Below are 19744 nucleotides of genomic sequence, written 5' to 3'. Positions count from 1 at the left end.
AATCTTCCAGGAGCAGTGCTATGGCTTCTGGGTCAGTTCTGTCTGTTTCTGTGGTGAATTATTTCTATGTAAATTGTGTAGATTCTCACTGTGCTGTATACAGGACCATGCTGGCATGACAGCATTATAAAACTATACCCATTGTTCAAGGAAACATGCTTCTCAGACATTGGGGAGGGGCAAATGGCTTTGGGTATACAATAGGGTTCTTTAATATCAATTAGTTCATTTAAATCACAATGTTGAAAAAGACATGGTAAAGTCTCTCAAAAATAAATGTTGATTTTAAAAATTGATTTATCAAAAAGAAGAGTGAAAAGCTGTTTTAGGGGTGTGATTATTTAGTACAGTTGTGAGCTGTAAGGGATATAAAGAAACTGGCTGATTGTGATGTGAGATTCATTGCCTTCACGAGTATGCATTGGCTGTGGGCAGCATGCCATGATATTAGCTCAAACTTCTAAGTGCTGTGCCAGTGATAATTAAGAAGGGTCTGTGCTCATATTTGAGATGGTACACACCGTAAGATCCTTACTATTAACTAAACATACATTGCAATATAAAGTGTGTTTATAACAATTGTGAGAGAGTCTGCCATTCAATCTATGGGAATTTCTTCAACAATAAATGTAAATATATACACACACACACACACACTCTATTGGTTTCCCATTTTAACTGCCTTGATTATCTTTTGGAAAAGGTAAGAATACTGGTGTTTACCTTTCTTGGGTAACTTTCTTTTACATTAAGTGAATACATTATGTGTACAGTGTCACACTGTATAGACAATGTATTATCTTATTATAAATCATACACAAATCTTTTAACATTTAATGCACAGTATGTGGTGCTGTTCTATGCACAGGGTGACTTCTGTATACAGCAACACATGCATTGGCATATTGACACATCCATTACTGCGATTGCTTCATTTAAATTTGATTTTGAATGTGTGTTATAAATGTATTTTGGAGTCTTTCTACTGGAGATGTGTATTGTTCTTTTGCTTTGTTTCTTCCTCGCCTGTGCTTTGAGTTCAGTGGCACAGGGCTTGATTCATTCATTGAGCAATAACCATTCTCCATTCCCATTAGAAAGGAAATATATGTTATTTAATGACAAATGCTAGTGCCTTGGGTTCAAGCTTGCTTAATTTTTAATTATGCAGCTCATGAAATCTCTTGAATCTATTATTATTATTATTATTATTATTATTATTATTATTATTATTATTATTATTATTATTATTATTATTATTATTATTATATACAGAGAGGTATCAAAAATATTCAGGTTCCCTAAGTTTCAATATCCAGTTTTGGGTAATACTTTACATGAAAAGTCTCTAATCACTGTGTATTTACATAGTAGTTACATAGTAAATATATGTGTACTTACACATAATTACAATGTACTTAGTAAGTAACTATTACCTTAAGTCCAATATATTCATGGCAGGCATGGCGTTTGGGTGACTAAGTTGCACAGCGTGATAATTGCACAAGGGAAACCATTTCAAACATAAACTTTACATATCAATGTGTATAAAACATGTTCATAAGCAATTTTCATTTTTCTTTTTTTCTAGTTTTCCTTTACAGAAAAAAAATATACTGCAGAATTAAACAAATAAGTTGCCCTTACAATGATGATTAATAACCTCGGGGTGGGGAAACAGAGCAAGATTAACAAAGAGGTAAAGACTGCAGTATTTCAGTCCACTGCTTAGATAAAATAGACCCCATCAGGTCACTAGCTGAAGCAGTAGCCCTCCAATATGAAACAGGAGCATGGTAAACAGAGTTTGAATCCTGGAAGCTGTGTGTATATACCCTGATGCCCTCTGCTGGTGAACTAAGATACTGCAGAGGCCCTGATTGCCTGCTGTATCCCACAAGAAGAGCTCTGCCTTCAGGGAACAGCAGTTTGAGGTGTAGGTGCCGACTACTTCAGCCCCCATGTCCAGTCCTGTTAGGTTCAGTCTGCCTTGACCTTTCCGGAGTTGCACCCCTTGTTTCCCAGGATCCCCGGTGAGGTTGAGCAAACCCTGGCCCTGCTGAAGCTGCATGCCTGCTATCCCAGAGTGCCCCTGGTCGCTGAAGAGGAGATTGGTGGACCAGGAGGCTTGACTGCAGGATTTTTGTGAGAGAGAGGGGCAGGAGTCTCTTACTACAGACTGAATACAGGAGGGGGGAAGCAGGTCAGGATTCTGTCGAGAGAATGGAAGAGAGTAAGAAAAACAATGTACTATATAAAAAGAAATACGATAGTGCCTCCTTCCTCACGCAAAATGTTATTGGACTACAAATTATGCATCAACTTTCATTTTTAATCCTGGCCAAACGAACTACATAAGAAGCCCACAATCCATGTATCTTTATTTTTAAAAATGGCAAGTTTCACAAGACCTTGCAAAGAAAACAAGAAACAAGGAACCATTTACTCTAAGAATATTTGAAACAATTTGTTAGTGTGCTATAATCCCTGCCCATTTAATGAGGACACAGCCTTCAACAATTAGGCAATATGTGGCAAACTGTCTCAAGCTTAGCAAAAAGAACACTGGTCACTTGATTCTGGTTGAAGTTGACTTACAGTTTATAACACAATACTCCCCACTGCAAGTCACCAGTACATTTATAATCCTCCAGGCAGGAGAGAAAAGGGAGGGGGAGAAAGTATGAGTGAGAAGGTGAGAGCTTTGATATCATTATTGTATAAAACACAATTCAAGTTCATACTGACCGGATCTGCTACACTTAGGTGCAGAACAGCAAAGTTGAGGTCACTCCTGTCCGCAGCCTCGACAGTCACGCACACACTGACCACGCTACCCAGCTCTGCTCCGACTGGAGTAGTCAGGTCTATCTGCACTTGGGATGTCCGGTTTCGAGCCACAGATAGCCTGGAAGCGGGGGTAGTGATACACAGTCAACAATGAACACATTTATGAAGTGCTGAAATTGAAATAGACCGTCTCTCTCCTTACCGGTCAGGGGTCCATGATTTCACAAACTTCCTATCGTCTGTAACCATGACGACAAACTCCCTGGTGGCTCCAGAATTTGAGATGTTTACCCAGAGGTGGGCACTTTTCCCAGGATACAGGGTAGGAGCTGTGGGGACCTTCAGTACAACAGCAGAGTTAGCACTAGGGTACACAGCGTCTGGAGCAGTAGCAGCTCTCATTGACGTCTCAGTACTTTATACTCTCTGTGCACGCACTTAACAATTTAAAGGCATAACAGCAAAGGTGTCTGAAGGACAGGTGAACAATCCACAGCTGATTTTCCTTTCTTAGTCTGCGGGAATCCAAGGGCTGATGCAACCCTCCTTGTCACCAGACAAGATCGTGATTTGAGCCACGCTTGCATGACACACCCTGTACTCCAAGCGCCAGTGCTTCTACTAGGTAAGCCACTCAGGACAATTTATAATCATATCATACAGACTAAAGGCCGCCACACATCAGGCGCAATGCGACAAGCGGATATGTGCAGCGATGCGACAAAATTAATAGAACCTATACTTTTGATAAGTATCTTTCACACCACAGATGACACTGGAGCGATGCAAAATAGGATTGAATCCTATTTTTTGCAATTTCTTTACACGCCAACTAGGGAATTGACCAATCAGAGAACAGTTTCGATGCACGGTCTGCACCGGGTTGAAGCAATAGCCAAAAGAAAAATACCCAGAGCTTTATGATAAAGGGCATTACAGTTCTAATGATACAGAGATTGAAGATAATAGATGGGAGTCAGTTTCAAAGGAACTGGATATGCCTGGTATGAATGATTTATTACTATGTATGTTAAAATACCATCAGAGAAGATATTCACAATGTCCACGTAATGTTGACAAATATGTACCAGTCTTCATAGTCTTGTTAATAGGAAATTTGAATAGTTGCATTGATCTGGCAGTTTTCCAATCTGGTCATGTCGCTGCATGTATAGCCTGGTGTATAGCGGCCTTAACACTTAAGAATAAATCATTTCAGACACAGAACATTCAAACAGAGCGAGTTTGAAGATGGAGTACAAGGGAACATACTTGGATCAGTACTTGTGCCACATGGTTCAGTTCTGCAGATGCCCGCTCTATGATGTTACCCTCGTTGTCATTTCCTGTCATTTTCACAGAGAAGGGTTGGCTGGGTAATGTTGCGACCTCACCAATGAACTCTCCTCCAGTGTCTGTGGCATTGAGCGTCACTCTCTCAAGGCTCTCCCCATTGGCTCCCAGCAGAGTCACATGACTAAATGTCACAGCGCTGTCAGTAGACAAGCCAGTGACTGCCAACACCAAAAAGGTTGGGACACCTGTACCAAAACGGATAAAAAAATGAGAATGGCTTTAATTTTCAGCTAACCACTAACACTGGCATCATCAACGCATCAGCACTGACGTATATATCGGGACCATATACACTCCTCAGCAACAAGTACATTCCAGTCACCTACATTTAGGATTACATTTTTTTTAACCCAATCCTCTGTTGTACATTTACATATATAATGACCAATGCATCAAACATTAATGCTTAAGTATTTCCCTTCCAGCTGATTCTTTATACTGACCTGATGCTGGTCGGCCTTCCAATCTGGAGAGCCCAGGGTGGCTGCCATTGGCTGGTACTGCAAAGTGGTACAGGAAGTCAATGGTGCTTTGGCCTGGAGGTGGGACACAAAATAGACAATACATTTTAAACTTCTATTCCTTTGGGTGAGACTTAAAACCTAGATCCTATTGTCTGTGACTCTGCAACAGCAGTTGATGCATAGTTCACCCCCTAGTCTCTGTCAATCGCTTTGGATAAAAACATCTGCTAATTAATTAATTAATTAATTAATTAATAACAATAATAATAATAATAATAATAATAATAATAATAATAATAATAATAATAATAATAATAATAATAATAATTATTAATATCATGCCAAAACATGCCAAGGTATGTCAAGACATTTTTAACAAGTATTATTATTATTATTTATTTCTTAGCAGACGCCCTTATCCAGGGCGACTTACAATTGTTACAAGATATCACATTATTTTTACATACAATTACCCATTTATACAGTTGAGTTTTTACCGGAGCAATCAAAGTAACCGCTTAGCCAGCAAACTGGTACAAAAAAGTAGCCCGCAATCTGTTAAAAGCTAGAGGGATAAAGTCTCAAAAACAGAAACAGCAAAAATTACTTGACTTAAAGTTATACCAGAATTTATATATTACTTCAAACACCTTCCCAACACTCATGACCTGCACTTGCACATTACAGTGCAGATCATCTTTTGGCAATAAAAGAATTAAAAAAACTATTCAAAATCGAAATTTACTTGCACAAAACTGCTGAGTAGATACCTAAGACATTCACCCTGATAGTGCCCCGATTCACGATCTTTATCCTCCACTCGCCGGGGGTTGGTGACAGAAGGCTGACTCTACAAAACCCCACAAAGCACTCAATCACTGCTAAATCCCCACGCTTGTTGAACAGGTACTGGGATTCACCTGAAATGAAAGGGAAAATGTATTACACCACGCCAGTGAAGCTGGCTAAATAGTCATGTGTAACCCTGATGTAAGTGTAGAGTAAAAATGTATTGGTAATCAAACCAGTTTGCTGGAGTTGACTTTGGCATAGTTGATAAGGTATCTTTAGAATGACTGAAGTGATAAAGCATGTAGAAGAATGTATGGGAAAAAGAAGTATGATAAAAAAATAAACCAGAGATGAACCTTGTAAAAAGAGAGTAGTTAGCGGTTGGTTGCACTTGAATGGTGTAAAAGCTGAATGACTTATTTTTATTATAATTAATAAGAAAAGAGAAACTGTAGTCACGTATGTTCTGAGCCTACTAGAATATAACTACCAGGCATTGAGGCATACACAGAGAAGCTTCCAATACCGCCAGATCATCCTGGACAATCTGTGTAGCGTCTGTGACTCTCTCTCCAGGGGAGGTAATCTGATCAATTGACTATCTCTGTTAATACAAGTGGCACATATTGCATCTAAACAATACCGTTCAATATAGAATGCAATGTGGGTATTTGGAACTAATAAATGGCAATCATTGTTCACATTTGAAAGATGGTCTGGTCTCATCCTTATAGCGTAACAAAGCAGTTAATACCATGTTTACCTTCATTTTTAAACCTTACAGAAGCATCCTAGTTGATCAGAAAAGAACAACCCCAAGTACATTTTAAATGATCAGAAATATCTGTAACATGGTATCCCCTGATGCCTCCCAGGTTAAAGGCTCTAATAACATGGAGTGCAAGACGAGTCATGCAATCTTGAGTTGGCTGGTTCGAATCCTGTTTGAGTTGAGTTGACGATCTTGGCTGGGGGACAATAGGGTGCGCTGCATTGGCCTTTGCTCTCCCGTTGGTTAGGGAGGAACAGAGCTGACAACCAATCATCTCATCACGCTTGTCCAGACTAGCCAGGCTATGTCGGGCTTCTAGGGCTCAGTAGCTTGGCAACATGTGCTGCTTATATTGGGTTTGGTGAAAATAGAATTGGCTTTAAAGTGGAAACAGAGGTCGTCTGTGGATCTTCACATCTCCTGATCTGTAGCAGATTTGCAATTCTCAACTACTCACGTGTGTAAAATGAATTCCAGATCTATAGTACCTGAAGGGTCGTAGATCGTGAAATCCATCAACTCCCCTGAAATATGAATGATGATGTTCTTCACTGCAGGATCAACATAGAAGATATAGGAAGATGCGAGACTGGGGGAATCTTTCTCAATATGAAGCAGAGTTACCTGAAAAAACAAACAGGTGCACATGACAGTTGCATTAAAGCTGTAGGTAACAAATGCGGACCTCTGCATTGTGAAGAACATTCGTTTTAGGATTTCAAAAAGGTAAATGCAGCCCCAGAGCAAAGGGGTTGAAAATGATATCCTTAAAATCACTATTAAAATCACTAATCACCAGCTCAGGTAGACCCAGGAAGGTTGCTGAGCCTTTTTTGTAAATTATTTTTTTTGTTGGAAAACCCTTGAAACAAGTTTAAATACTTTCTCAGAAGTGGGGCACAAAATAGATAAAGTGTGCCATTACCCCAGCGGAGACAGTATTGTCCTGAATGAGGACGGAGACGTCTTGTATCTCCTTATCCGTACTGAAGACAGTCAGGCCTCCTGAGATGGCAGACAAATTGGTGTAGATTGAGAACCGATCAGGAGAGAGAGACTCCCTCCTTTTCCTCCCCGTGCCTGTTTTCACTCCTCCAGTCCTGCTGGGGTCCTCAGTGAGCAGGAAGGTCACCTAAGAGGAACAGAGAGGAAAGAGCTGGAGACTAAACTGCACAATGAAATCAACTACCAATGTTCTTCAGTGACAATGCAGGGAGGCAGCAGGACTACAGTGGCAATGACGCGTAGTATCTTTAAACAGATATATATTTGGGGCAGCAGTGTGGAGTAGTGGTTAGGGCTCTGGACTCTTGACTGGAGGGTTGTGGGTTCAATCCCCAGTGGGGGACACTGCTGCTGTACCCTTGAGCAAGGTACTTTACCTAGATTGCTCCAGTAAAAACCCAACTGTATAAATGGACAATTGTATGTAAAAATAATGTGATATCTTGTAACAATTGTAAGTCGCCCTGGATAAGGGCGTCTGCTAAGAAATAAATAATAATAATAATAATAATAATAATAATAATATTTAAACTGGGGCTACTCACCTTGGATCTTTTGTGCAGTATGAGAGCTTCCACTGCATTTTGGAGATGTTTGTCTTTGGGAGAGGCATCAGTGAAGACAAAGATTTCAGAGAGAGGTGGGGTGTTCACTAACGCAAGCTGTGAAACAAATGCAGCCGACGTCAGGAATCAATAAAAAAAGACAACTCTTGTCTTACTTTCATGTTCTGCGCTGACATGTATCTAAATCTATACAGCACAAAAACAAACTGGTATGTAAGCTTGCTGTAGTTCAGGCTGCACAGAACAATCCCCTGTCTGGTGGAAATGGTTTAGTCCTGGTGAGGGATCAGGCCAGATTAATGTATCACCGTCCAACTCGCTCTGTGACGAGGCTCAGCATGCATCTCGGTTTTCAAAGTGATTGGCTTTCAGAGAGGAAAACAAGCGATTGACTAATCCTCAGGTCTCTGTGTTTTCTGTCTCAAATCCACAGTTTTCAGTTGAATTGGAAAAATATTCAATTAAAAGACTTGGTAGAAATGTTTTAATGTGGATTACTCACTTCGCCAACCTCAGCAACCAATCAGCTTGCACATAAAACAATGGTTTGTTCACTGTTTGCCCTCTGGGAAGCTGATAAGCTAACAAACACAACTTAAATAACATACACACATCCTCTTGCATTGTACTGTATCAAGCTGAGTATCGGCATGACATAACTATGTTACGGTTTTAGTATTTAGAGCCCAGCTTCTGTTTAACAATAAGGATCAGGGAGGACGTTTCAGTGGCAGTAGAACGTACCTGTAGTGCTGTAAGGCACATCTCGGGCTCGTCTCCTCCTCCTAGCGCACTCAAGCTCCCCAGGAGGTCTATGAACTGGTCTGGGTCTGTGGTTCTGTACAGCGGCCCCACATCTGTATCAGGAGCACACACACAAGAGAACATTACAGTTTTGGATAATACTTTGTCTCTAATTACTGTGTATTTACAGGGTAGTTACTTGTAAATACACATGTACTTACACATAATTACAATGTTAAGATGCACAGTTATGATGCATTTAACGTGTATTTCTATTTTTGGATGATTGTGAACAGGCTGGCTGAGGGGGTGACGTCAGACCAGGAAATGAATGCAACACACACAGCAACTGCGGGCGAAACTGAGGTGCAATGGCACTCCGCTCTTTTATTGAAAAAACCAAATAAAAAGGTTTAACAAACACAAAAAACCACTGAACAAACAAACTGGCACGGTGGCCAAAACAAATAGACAAAGTGGACGAACACTAAACAAACAAGTAATGTGATGGTGCTTCCAACGCCAATAGCAATTGTTTATATTATTAAATTATTTCTCGTTCTCTCCCGTCCTCTCCACACTGAACACCCAACCCTGTGTTTGTGAAAACTGATTGCTAATCAATCATTCAATTGGAATCTCGGTACATCTGCATGCCAACTAATTGTGCACCCTGTGCTTCCAGCCTAAAACCCATTTTAATCTGCATGTGGAGTGATTGTGCAATCCCAGTGCCTAAATACAATTCTACACTTTACATCACCTGTGCTACATAACCCACACTCTATGTAATAATACCTACACCAACAATAACACGCCACATACACCCTGCCACAATGATATATGTAAGTACACATAAGTATCAAAAAAGGTAAAGGGTTAGGGTTAGAGTTAGGGTTAGGGAGGTTAGATTTAGGGCTAGGGTTAGGTTTAGAGTTAGGTTAGGGAGGGTAGAGTTAGGGTTAGAGTTAGGGTTATATCGTTCAAAACAATGTACACATTAAATACATTGCAACTAATACATTGTAAGTGTAAGTACACACGTATTTACTAAGTAACAACTATGTATATACACAGTAATTAGAGACAATGTAAAGTGTTTCTGATTTGCTGCCCTTAGCTAATACTGATCTTTCTAAATCTGGTCCCCCTCCTCTACAGTGATCTTATCCCTCACCTGGGTCATGGAAAGGGACCAGCACATACTGGGAAGGCTGATGGATCGTTCCTCGTCTTTCCAGGATGATTGAGTAAGCTCTCTCTCGCGCCGCACTGATCTCATCAAACATACTGCCGGTGGTGTCGATCACAAAGCTGAGCACTGTCTCCGCACCCACGTTCAACAGCCTGCTGAACAAACCGTGAACAGAGCTCAGAGAGGGGACCTGCTCAAAACAAACAATACCCTGAGAGCAAAGGAGGCGCGCCTGCTGAACAAAATCACATGCAAACACGACACACAGAGCGTAGGGGAGAACTGCAAACAAACACCAGAAATACAGCCTGCTCAACATAATGGCTAGTTTCACAGAGCCTGATTAGCACTAATCCGGGATTACCTGGTGTTACCATAGGTAACTAGTGTTAATCAGGGTCTGTGAAACCAGCCGAAAGAGGCTTACTCAAGAAACACAATATGAGGGTAAGGAACAGACGTCAGAGATCTCCTATTATATTTGGTCTCTGTGTATTGTACAATATGTGTGAATGTTCAATTGTAAGGAAACTCAATTATTTATGTATTTGTGTGTGAAGGAGTGTGCAAGGATTTAAGCAGAATTTAAAATCACACTTTTACAGCTTAATCATTATCATTATACATAATTATGTGGCCACTAGTTATTACCAGAAATTAAGCAATGATATCAGTTACCAATTTCTGGAAAAAGCATTGGACACGACGCTGGTGTGTGTTCATGGAGGATCTGGGTGCTTCTCGAATGCACCACCAAGTGCTGCTGTTCTATACAGTCTCTACACCATTTTGTGAGCAAAGTTTAGTTGTTGGCTTATCTCTGTGTGTCAGCAACCTTACTTGCACCAGGTAAGGTGAGGTTGGTTCTGCTCATTTGAATTGCCCTTTTTCTCAGGCAATAAAACATTCTAGCAGCATGCACTGACCACTCAGTGATAAAGGCCAAATGGGTTGTGGCTCCCATTTGCCCCATAATGCCATTCCACGAACACTTTCATATATATATATATATATATATATATATATATATATATATATATATATATATATATATACACACACGTTACCTTAAGAAGGCCTGGGTTCCCACAGTGTCCCGCAGATCTTGCAGCACACTGATAGTCGCCATGGTAGCGAGGTGGGCAGCTTCGTCATGGAGATAGTGATGCGGCGAGAACAAGAGGGAGGTGCTGTCCTTGTTGATCCCGCCCCTTGCACTTTGATATCGGCTCTGGTCAAACAGCCCCCCGTGACTGCATTTACCTGCCCACGAGGGGAAGAGTGCTGTGTAATTAGGGAATTATACAGGTTGACTGAGGTGTTGACTCCATGCAGGGGTGTTCACAGGGTAACATACAACTGTACAGCTACGGCCAAAAGTTTTTCGTCACTCTATAGAATTCATTAATTTGGCTGTTGGTGAGAACCCAAGCCAGGTGTGGCAGGCTCACTTTCAGTTGTGTACCTGGTGGTTTTGGGGGGTCGTTGTTATAGTAACCAGAGGTCAGTAGTTTCTTCTTGTTGATTTTCTCCAGAATGTTGTCGTTGCAGGTCCAGTGATCACAGTCTCTGCAGGTCTGCATGTTCTCTAGGGACAAATGGTCAACGTTAAAAAAAAAAAAAAAATCACAATGATATCAATATTCTAGTACATCTTATCCAGATGCATGCTATAGTCAGATTGATAGATCTGCCTTTTTTATCTGGATACAAACATCAGTATGAAAAATGCAAATTGAACTAAACATTCACCATCAGCCTTTCCTAAATCTGGTGTTAAACCATTTCCACTGGCAGGATTTAATCTCTCAAATTCACACTGATAGAGGAAGTTACATGAGTGTCCAATGCAAAGGACAAAGAGAGGTAGTTTATTTTAATCTTAGACATCTTTAATCTTATACAATGTAGGCACTCTTGAAGAGTGTGTTGATGGTTATGTAATGGCTAGCTGCAGTTGGGAATGTAGACTGTGGAATAAACTGGTCCAGATGGATATTGAAACAAGATGAGATTGAGTATTACAGACCAGTTGCATGGTGCACAGGGAAATGGGTCATTACATACTGGGCTTTATAGACTAGGGTATCCTATAAAAAGAAGTCCTGCATAACATGTACCAACCTGGCGCGACTGGACCAATTTCCTCTGCGTTTCCCAGAAGAGTGGAGTGGATCTTTCTGTACCCCATTTCCACCCAGTTACTGTGGCTGTAAAAATCCTGGGAGGAAATCGAATACAGAGAACAGTGCTGGGCTTATATGCTTATGCTTTAGTTCCATATGCCACTGGTATGTTCTTGTGAAGGATTATCATTATACCTTAAACAACCGGGTCTCTGTATACTACTGTCATTGTTTTCATTATCTGGAAGATTCAATTCACTACCGAATGTTTAATGCCTGATCTTTTGAGACACCCTGTACATTGTGGTGTGCCTAACACCCTCTCTCTCTCTCTCTCTCTCTCTCTCTCTCTCTCTCACTCTCTCTCTCTCTCTCTCTCTCTCTCTCTCTCTCTCTCTCTCTCTCTCCCCCACAGCGCCCTCTGCCTACCTGTAGAGAGTGCAGCAGGGAGCCCAGTCTATGACGGGCCCCGCTCTCATCCCCAGCCTGGAGTGACTGCACTGCCAGGTGCCGGATGCTCTGCAGCATGGCACTGGCCTCTTTCAGCCTCTCCGAGTCGAAGTGCAGCTGCGGGTCGCTGCGTGTGGAGCTCAGGAAGTCCATGGCTGCGTTGGCCTGGACAATCTCACTCACGGCCTGCTGGTACTGTTTTGTAGACACTGTCTCTTGACTGCCATAGTAAGCTTTGAAGAGCTCACTGGCTGTGAAGCTGCCCTGATGAATATTGAAATACCAGAGTTTAGAAAAACGGGCATGTCTGAAATATCACAGTTATCCTCAAGAGTAAGTGCCATAGCTTTAAATGTCATTGATGTGTAAAATTATTTCTCGTACTATTCTGAGCAATTCTAAAGCTCTGTTGCTTCAATACTGAGCTATTTTTTTCTGTAAACCTGACTTTACCTCACGTTGAGTTTGTGTTGGGACTAACAGCCTTTCTTATCCCAGTAAAATCATGAGACAGCATAAAGTATGTTAGGTTGTGTTAGCTGCGTCATTTCTGATACACTCCAGAGTATTTTATATCAGTTATTTAAGATTATGTTGTAGTAAAATGCTTAACCAAATATTGTAATATAATTAAGTGTCTATTATGGCATAGCAGGAGAGGAAGGGTCTATTAGGATCTCATGACAATAAGTTCAATGGCTTCCAATTTTAAAATACTGTACACTGCAAAACACAACAATCACGCTGTTTATCCTTCATCGTCTCCTTGTTAGTTTCTGTGGGGTCAGTTGATTTTTAAACAGGAAATAGAATTTGACCCATGTACCTGTACAGCTGTGGCCAAAAGTTTTTCATCACCCTATAGAATTAATTAATTTGGCTTCATAAAATCTAATTAATCCCTCTGAATATTGTTACGTTAACATATTGAATTACATACCGCTTTGTAGTTGTCCATATACTTAACAAAAACTGACCCAAATTGAAAGATTTTGAAATTATTATTTATTTCTTAGCAGACGCCCTTATCCAGGGCAATTTACAATTGGTACAAGATATCACATTATTTTTACATACAATTACCCATTTATACAGTTGGGTTTTTACTGGAGCAATCTAGGCAAAGTACCTTGCTCAAGAGTACAGCAGCAGTGTCCCCCACCTGGGATTGAATCCACAATCCTCCAGTCAAGAGTCCTAAACACTGCTCCACACTAATACTGTACTGCTATTATGGCTTACGGTAGACTTTTTGCCATACATGTTGTAGTTTCTTTGATTACATGATGTTAAATAAATGATCTAAATTATGCTCAAATAGTTTATTTATTTTTAATCCTAAAATGCTGATGCAAAACATTTGGCCATAGCTGTACATATTTTAACAGATGTGCTGATGTCTTTCTTTCAATGTTACTCGTCATCAATACCTGGAATAGCTGTGGATCAAGAGTACGTCCTTGGAGATTGGGGGTTTCTTGAAAGAGATCCCTGGTGATCAGGAGAAGGGCTTCCTCTGTGATGCTCTGATGGGTGTGTGAATTCCAGGCTAGAGACATAATCTTGGACCAGAAGTTAGGAAAGAAAGCCCAGGAGCCGTGGATCATTAGGGAGCACAGAAAGAGTGTGTGCACAGCCAGAGAGAGACCCATCGCTCAGGCATGGAGACACAAGCGCAGCAATATAATATCACTTTCAACTCTGCAAACCACAAAATAAACACAAAGCATGTCAAGTGCAGCTCTCTGGTATACAGTCAATTCTGGTCTAGTCTGCTTTTTTACAAAATAAAGGACTGTCTGCTTACATTTTCTGTGACCCACTCATTCTATTAATCTTATATCTATTGAGAAAGACTTGTAGTCAAACATTTGACATTGAGAAAGGCTAATTGTCCAAACATTTTTCGTTTAATCTTACAAGTTTGTTTTACTATTAATAATAATTATGCTGAGCAGTTACAGATATGCCTATTTGAACTGCTAAGAGATTTTAAAAGCACTTTTTTTTAGAACATGTTTTTTAGTCTGTTGAAATTCCTAGAAAATAGAGAATCGGGTTTAAAAACTAGAAGGAAAAATGCCTTTGACATTCTTAAAATAGACAGCGGTTGACATTTTAGTTTCACTGTGTTTTTACATTTTAAGCAAATGTGCTCTATGTTGTCAACTGAAATTTAATACAAATGATAACCTTACAGATGCTGGCACCAGGTTTTCAATTTTAACTGACCTATACTGTATAATTTCCATATCAATATTAATTGCATAATAATGCCTGCTCTAGAATACATAGTTAGGGTTACCAGATTTACAGAGTCAAAAAAAACAAGACTTTCCCCCACTTCAAATTATTGAAGCTGTAACAACTCTGAAGCAGTTAAAATAAGTATATAATAACACAATCATAATTTAAATAGATTATAAAAATGATTGTGTTAATCAAAACACAAAAGGGACTAACTTAAAAGGCTAACTTAGCTGGTGGCACTTCCAAGATAACAGTTAAACAAATATAAATAAAAACTAGCCATGTTCCAGGGAGTTAAATAGACTATAAATTATTAAACACACAATCAGAATTATTAAACAAGTAATCCATTTTTTTTTAAAAATGGGAATACAAGCAAAAGCAGGATGATTTAAAAATGTTAATGTTTTTGTCTAGGACATAAAATGCAGTTTTTACCTTTTCTGTACATTGGAAACAAACCTGAAATCGTTCTTTCCCCCAAAAAAAGGATAACATTGACAGGTTTCTGTTAACAAAGACCTACTTTCAGAATGGTTATATACAGCAATGAGGATGAAAACACTGGTCAAAAAATCCTACCTTAACACTTCCCCGAGCTGATCTGCGTTCTCATTTGTGTTAGCTTAAACACTACTTTACTACTTTGCTTTTATAAAATAGTTTCTTATTCTTAAACGTGCAGGATTTATATCAAATAACAACAGATGGCATTCTGTGTTCACTATTAAGCTGGTGAAAGACAGCTCATGACACATCACAGAAAACTTTTACCAGCTTATAAGGTCTCCAAGCCATCTATTATTCTATATAATGCACTGTGTGTTCACAATCACCCATCTCACCAATCAGAACGCTGGCTTTCCCTCTATTGTGACTGGATTGTCTGTATAGCAGATTCCAACGAGCAGAGATGCAGTTAATGTGTGTTCATGGCTGGGTGTTGCTATAGCCAGTGATGTGTGAGTGGGTGTTGACAGCTAGTACTCTCTCTGCTTCGTGGGAATCCCTTATCTCTGTCCCACAGCATGTGTGTCAGCCTCTAACGGATATATCTCATGCTGCAGAGCAAGCCACACAGCACTGAGCAGAAGGCAGCACGCAGTAACTGAGAAGTCAACAGCATGCAGCATCCACAAAAGTAAAGCAGCTTGCTGATTCTGAAGTCGTGTCATGTTGTCACCATCAGAGGGCGGTATGAATAATGAATATTTGTACACCCTTATTTTTTTGTAACAAAGCCTTTGCATGCAAGTCTATATCCATGCAGCTTCACTAAAATTTACATTTGGGGACACATTATTATATTTATGACCATAAATAAACTGTTTAACATAATACAAACTATATCTACAATTAAACATTAGTAGCGTAGTAGTGCAAACTTCCATTATTACACTACTGATATGCCATTGTAGATATATCTTGCTGTAATCCTAACTTGTTGCATCCTAGTTCATATTGTATTCAAGTACAATTATTGCACTTACTGTAAACTACACTGTATTTAAATATTCATATTGCATTGTAACCCTGTACTGCCCTGTAACACCTGTATGTTGCCTTGGATAAAGGCGTCTGCCAGATAAATAACTAACAAACTGCACCCGAATTTATTCACAACAATCCTGCACAACATTTTAAGATACTGTTATTTTTGGGTTGCATTTATAAGACGCCTATAACCCACTACAGATTCCAGAGCTTTTTTTTCTAACAAGGTACAACGCAATAAAATCTTTGGCTTGCACAGTGTATTCATCTTAACTACAAACCCTGTGTTGTTTCATTTCTACAGCTGTTGTCCTAATAAAAGTGAATACATTACATTTGCACAGTCATTTTGTTTTCTCATGTTTTTTCCATGGTTATACTGTGTATTAGTTGTCCATAGTTTATCATGGTTTGCCATATTTCTTAATAGGCTTTCACAATACAATACAGTATACCTTTAACTTGAACTCATTACAATTCATAGCAATATAGCGTTAATATAATATAGTAAGAAGATAGTAACAGGAGTTATTCATAAATGTCAGTATGTTAGTAAGATAAATTGATGCATTATACTAGATTTTTGTTTTTTAAAGAATACAATATAGTTTCTATGTTAATATTATTTAACAATAAATTGTTCCACAGTTGTAAATCAGGTGGCTTGGAGTATTTCCAGGACAGGAATATAGCTTTTTTTTTTTTTTTTTTTAGCCAACAAAAAGGAAGAAAGCATGCATTTTGAAGTGGTTTTGTTAGTGAGAGTCTAGTTGAAAATAGCATCTGTTACATTAGAGAACTGGAATCAGTTGGGTTTCTGTAGTTTCCAAACTAATATAGTAAAGGAAATAACTATACAACCCACGATTTAGATAACCGAGCCTTGCGTCCTCTGCTAACACTCTAAAAAACTGAAACGGTTGTGGGTTCGTATCCACAACACATCTGAACGTTTTTTTGACAGTAAAGCTAATCAAAATGAGTTGAACTTGAAAACGTGGTAACACTTTAGTGATTATAAATTATAGCAAAAAAGAAAGAAACAATGACAAAAGTGTATAATAACTGTATTGCAAAAACAAAGCAGCCCCATACAATTGGTGAAACAGACCAGAAAAGACAGACAAAATACGTTATAACTGATTATGAACAATAGTACAAACAATGACAAAAGTGTATAATAATAATAATAATAATAATAATAATAATAATAATAATAATAATAATAATAATAATAATAATGAATAACGTATTTATAGATTTTATAACGGTCTATATAACGGATACCTAAACTAAAGTGTTGCCAGTTTTTCCAGGTCTCTCAATTTTTAGTTAGTGCCTTTTCCTAAATTATGTTTAATACATCAGACGTGTTACTGTAACAGACGTACTGAGGCTGCATTTTCAAAAACAAACTTCTCACACATGAATGAGCTATTTTTAAAACCGTACAAAACAATATAAAGATGATACTAATATAAATATGATCATAATATTCTTACCGCTGGTGTCTCAGCTGGGGGTTTGTATCGCTCTCTGTCGAAAGCTCTCTGATATATAAGACGGCTAGACCTTTCTTTTGTGGTTTCTCACTTCAGCTTTTGCTCTCGTAAGGGTAGCTTTCTTTTCCATTGAAGGCGAGCTGACGAAGGTTTTAAAATGAAACATCAACACTGTCCCCCTCCTTTCAAAGGAGTACCAACCAAGGAGTTTAAAAGTGAATCTCTTATCTCTCCATATCATAAGGCACGTTATAAGATCTTTAAGTTGTTTGATTATTTATTATTATTATTATTATTATTATTATTATTATTATTATTATTATTTAGCAGACGCTTTTATCCAAGGCGACTTACAGAGACTAGGGTGTGTGAACTATGCATCAGCTGCAGAGTCACTTACAACTATATCTCACCAGAAAGACGGAGCACAAGGAGGTTAATTGACTTGCTCAGGGTCACACAGTGAGTAAGCGGCTGAGCCGGGATTTGAACCGGGGACCTCCTGGTTAGAAGCCCTTTCCTTTAACCACTGGACATATGGAGCTGTTTTCTTGCAACTTTCATTTTATCCCTATATGTGCGCCCTTATCTATATCAACACGTCGTGGCTGCATGTCGGGGTCAGGTGTCTGGGTCAAGTCAACACCGAGAATATTTTAGAGACATTAGCTAACCGCAATTTGTGTCAGCATTTTATTTTAGTGCTGCTTGTGTTTTTTCACTCCAATTTTATTAGTTCAGTTTTCTATACTTTTTCTACACCCCCATACGTGTTTGAACCCTTGGAACAGCCAGATTAACAGAATCCACAGAGAAATGTTTTTGGTCAGATAATCCCACGATGCACTGTAGGTCACACGGCCTGACTCATGAGAGTAAATCTACTGTATGATTTCATAACAGGATTCAGCACCAGAAACAGCTTTAAAAGCACTGTCTTTAAAACAATATATGAGAGATATTTGTACTGCAGTTCACCCACAACAGTGAAAACTCGGCCATAAATCTCAAGCAGACAAACGTTTCAGCTACTGTGCGAGGGCGTTTTAGGAATCCGTTTCTTCTTGTGTGTGTTGAGTGGATTTTACAATGTCTTTTTAAACTGAAGAAAATCTATTTTAACCCACCTCCTTCCATTTCTTCTTCCCCGTCTTTAACCACCACTTCCCCATCATTGCAGCAACATGCTTTGACCGCAAAGACACAGCTGAGGTCAAACAACCGAAGCTGTGAACAAGGAACAATGTGAACTTTCTTTAACCTAGTGCCAGGATATCATGTTTAAAACCAAAAACGCTTTCCATGAAGTGTCTCTAATCACTGTCTATTTACAGAGTAGCTACTCAGTAATTACATGTGTACTTACACACCATTACAATGTTATTATGCATAGTTATAGTCATTAATGTGTCATTTCTTTTTGCACGATATAACACCAACTCTTTTCTGATACAATTGTGTATTTGTATATATTGTGCAAAAAGGATTTACACATAAAGTACATTGTAACTATGTGCAAGTGCACATGTAATTACTAAGTAACTACTACGTAAATACACAGTAATTCGAAATACTTAATGTGAAGTGTTACCCATATTTCCTATAACATGCGTTTCTTTAAATCCACGCTGGAGTCACAGTGTAGGAATCAACAAAGAACGCTGGAGCCCAGCAGCAGTGGTGAGAATGTTTATCTACTCCACCAGCCCGGATAACGCAGGAACAAGGACTTGATAAACTGGAGTACATTTTGACCTTGCATATGTTGTCGGGAACAACATAACACACGGCAAGGACTTGATAGTGTGTAGATATCGCTAGGTAAACGCAGCGGAAGCAGAGTTCAAAGTTCAGCTTCACACACAGTTAGGTAAGATTTATAAGACAGGCACTCAATAGTTCGAGTGAGACAAGCTTACCTGAATCCTCTCCCGACAAGATCAACTCCGTACCCGAGCTATCTCCCAGAGAATCAGGTAACTGATCCTTCTCTGAACTTAGTTTAAAACTAGGTGCCGCATTTGTTGTGTCCTAAAAAACACATACGCTATAGATGTGTAACTGTGGAATACTCACTTGCAGGCAATACCAATCAAATTAAATTAGTTTCCAGACAACAGAGTGACCAGAAATCTTCAAGGAGTGAGGAATATTAAGTAAACATCCTATCAAAACCTCAAAAGTCGCCTTTCTTATTCCACGTAGCTTTAGGACTGACAGATATGCAGTTCTGTCTCT

At 39.1% G+C, this 19744-nt stretch overlaps 1 protein-coding gene across 5 annotated transcripts; it reads right to left on the bottom strand.

The window, feature by feature from the left end:
* On the bottom strand, positions 1 to 17887 carry LOC131709104 (von Willebrand factor A domain-containing protein 7-like). 5 transcript variants are annotated; one of them, XM_059011008.1, is made up of 17 exons: positions 17507 to 17581; positions 13691 to 13822; positions 12240 to 12524; positions 11809 to 11905; positions 11150 to 11272; positions 10752 to 10947; positions 9667 to 9836; positions 8490 to 8602; positions 7725 to 7841; positions 7100 to 7306; positions 6663 to 6798; positions 5381 to 5530; positions 4590 to 4682; positions 4063 to 4331; positions 2993 to 3129; positions 2749 to 2908; positions 1 to 2212 (listed from the first exon to the last, which is right to left on the bottom strand). In XM_059011008.1, the coding sequence occupies exons 2-17, from the start codon at positions 13817 to 13819 to the stop codon at positions 1748 to 1750; spliced, it is 2847 nt and encodes a 948-aa protein (XP_058866991.1). In that variant the 5' UTR covers positions 13820 to 13822; positions 17507 to 17581; the 3' UTR covers positions 1 to 1747. The 5 variants fall into 5 exon arrangements, with proteins under 5 accessions (XP_058866991.1, XP_058866990.1, XP_058866989.1 ...); XM_059011006.1 differs by lacking the exon at positions 17507 to 17581 and adding an exon at positions 15093 to 15312 and having other exon boundaries at positions 3 to 2212; positions 13691 to 13961; XM_059011005.1 differs by having other exon boundaries at positions 4 to 2212; positions 13691 to 13961; positions 17507 to 17887.
* Between the last annotated feature and the right edge of the window lie 1857 nt (positions 17888 to 19744).

Source organism: Acipenser ruthenus, chromosome 41, assembly GCF_902713425.1.
Source record: "Acipenser ruthenus chromosome 41, fAciRut3.2 maternal haplotype, whole genome shotgun sequence".
Classification (NCBI taxonomy): Eukaryota; Metazoa; Chordata; class Actinopteri; order Acipenseriformes; family Acipenseridae; genus Acipenser; species Acipenser ruthenus.
This window is presented reverse-complemented; position numbering and strand designations above follow the sequence as displayed.

What these genes read in the sequence shown, in the direction of transcription:
- LOC131709104 (XM_059011005.1), bottom strand. Translation starts at nt 13,912, where the DNA reads ATGGGTCTCTCTCTGGCTGTGCACACACTCTTTCTGTGCTCCCTAATG. An exon ending in CGACCCCCCAAAACCACCAG is followed by an intron (nt 10,948 to 11,149) that starts GTACACAACTGA and finishes CCTCGTGGGCAG; the next exon opens with GTAAATGCAGTCACGGGGGG. An exon ending in CACGATCTACGACCCTTCAG is followed by an intron (nt 5,531 to 6,662) that starts GTACTATAGATC and finishes CTTTCATTTCAG; the next exon opens with GTGAATCCCAGTACCTGTTC.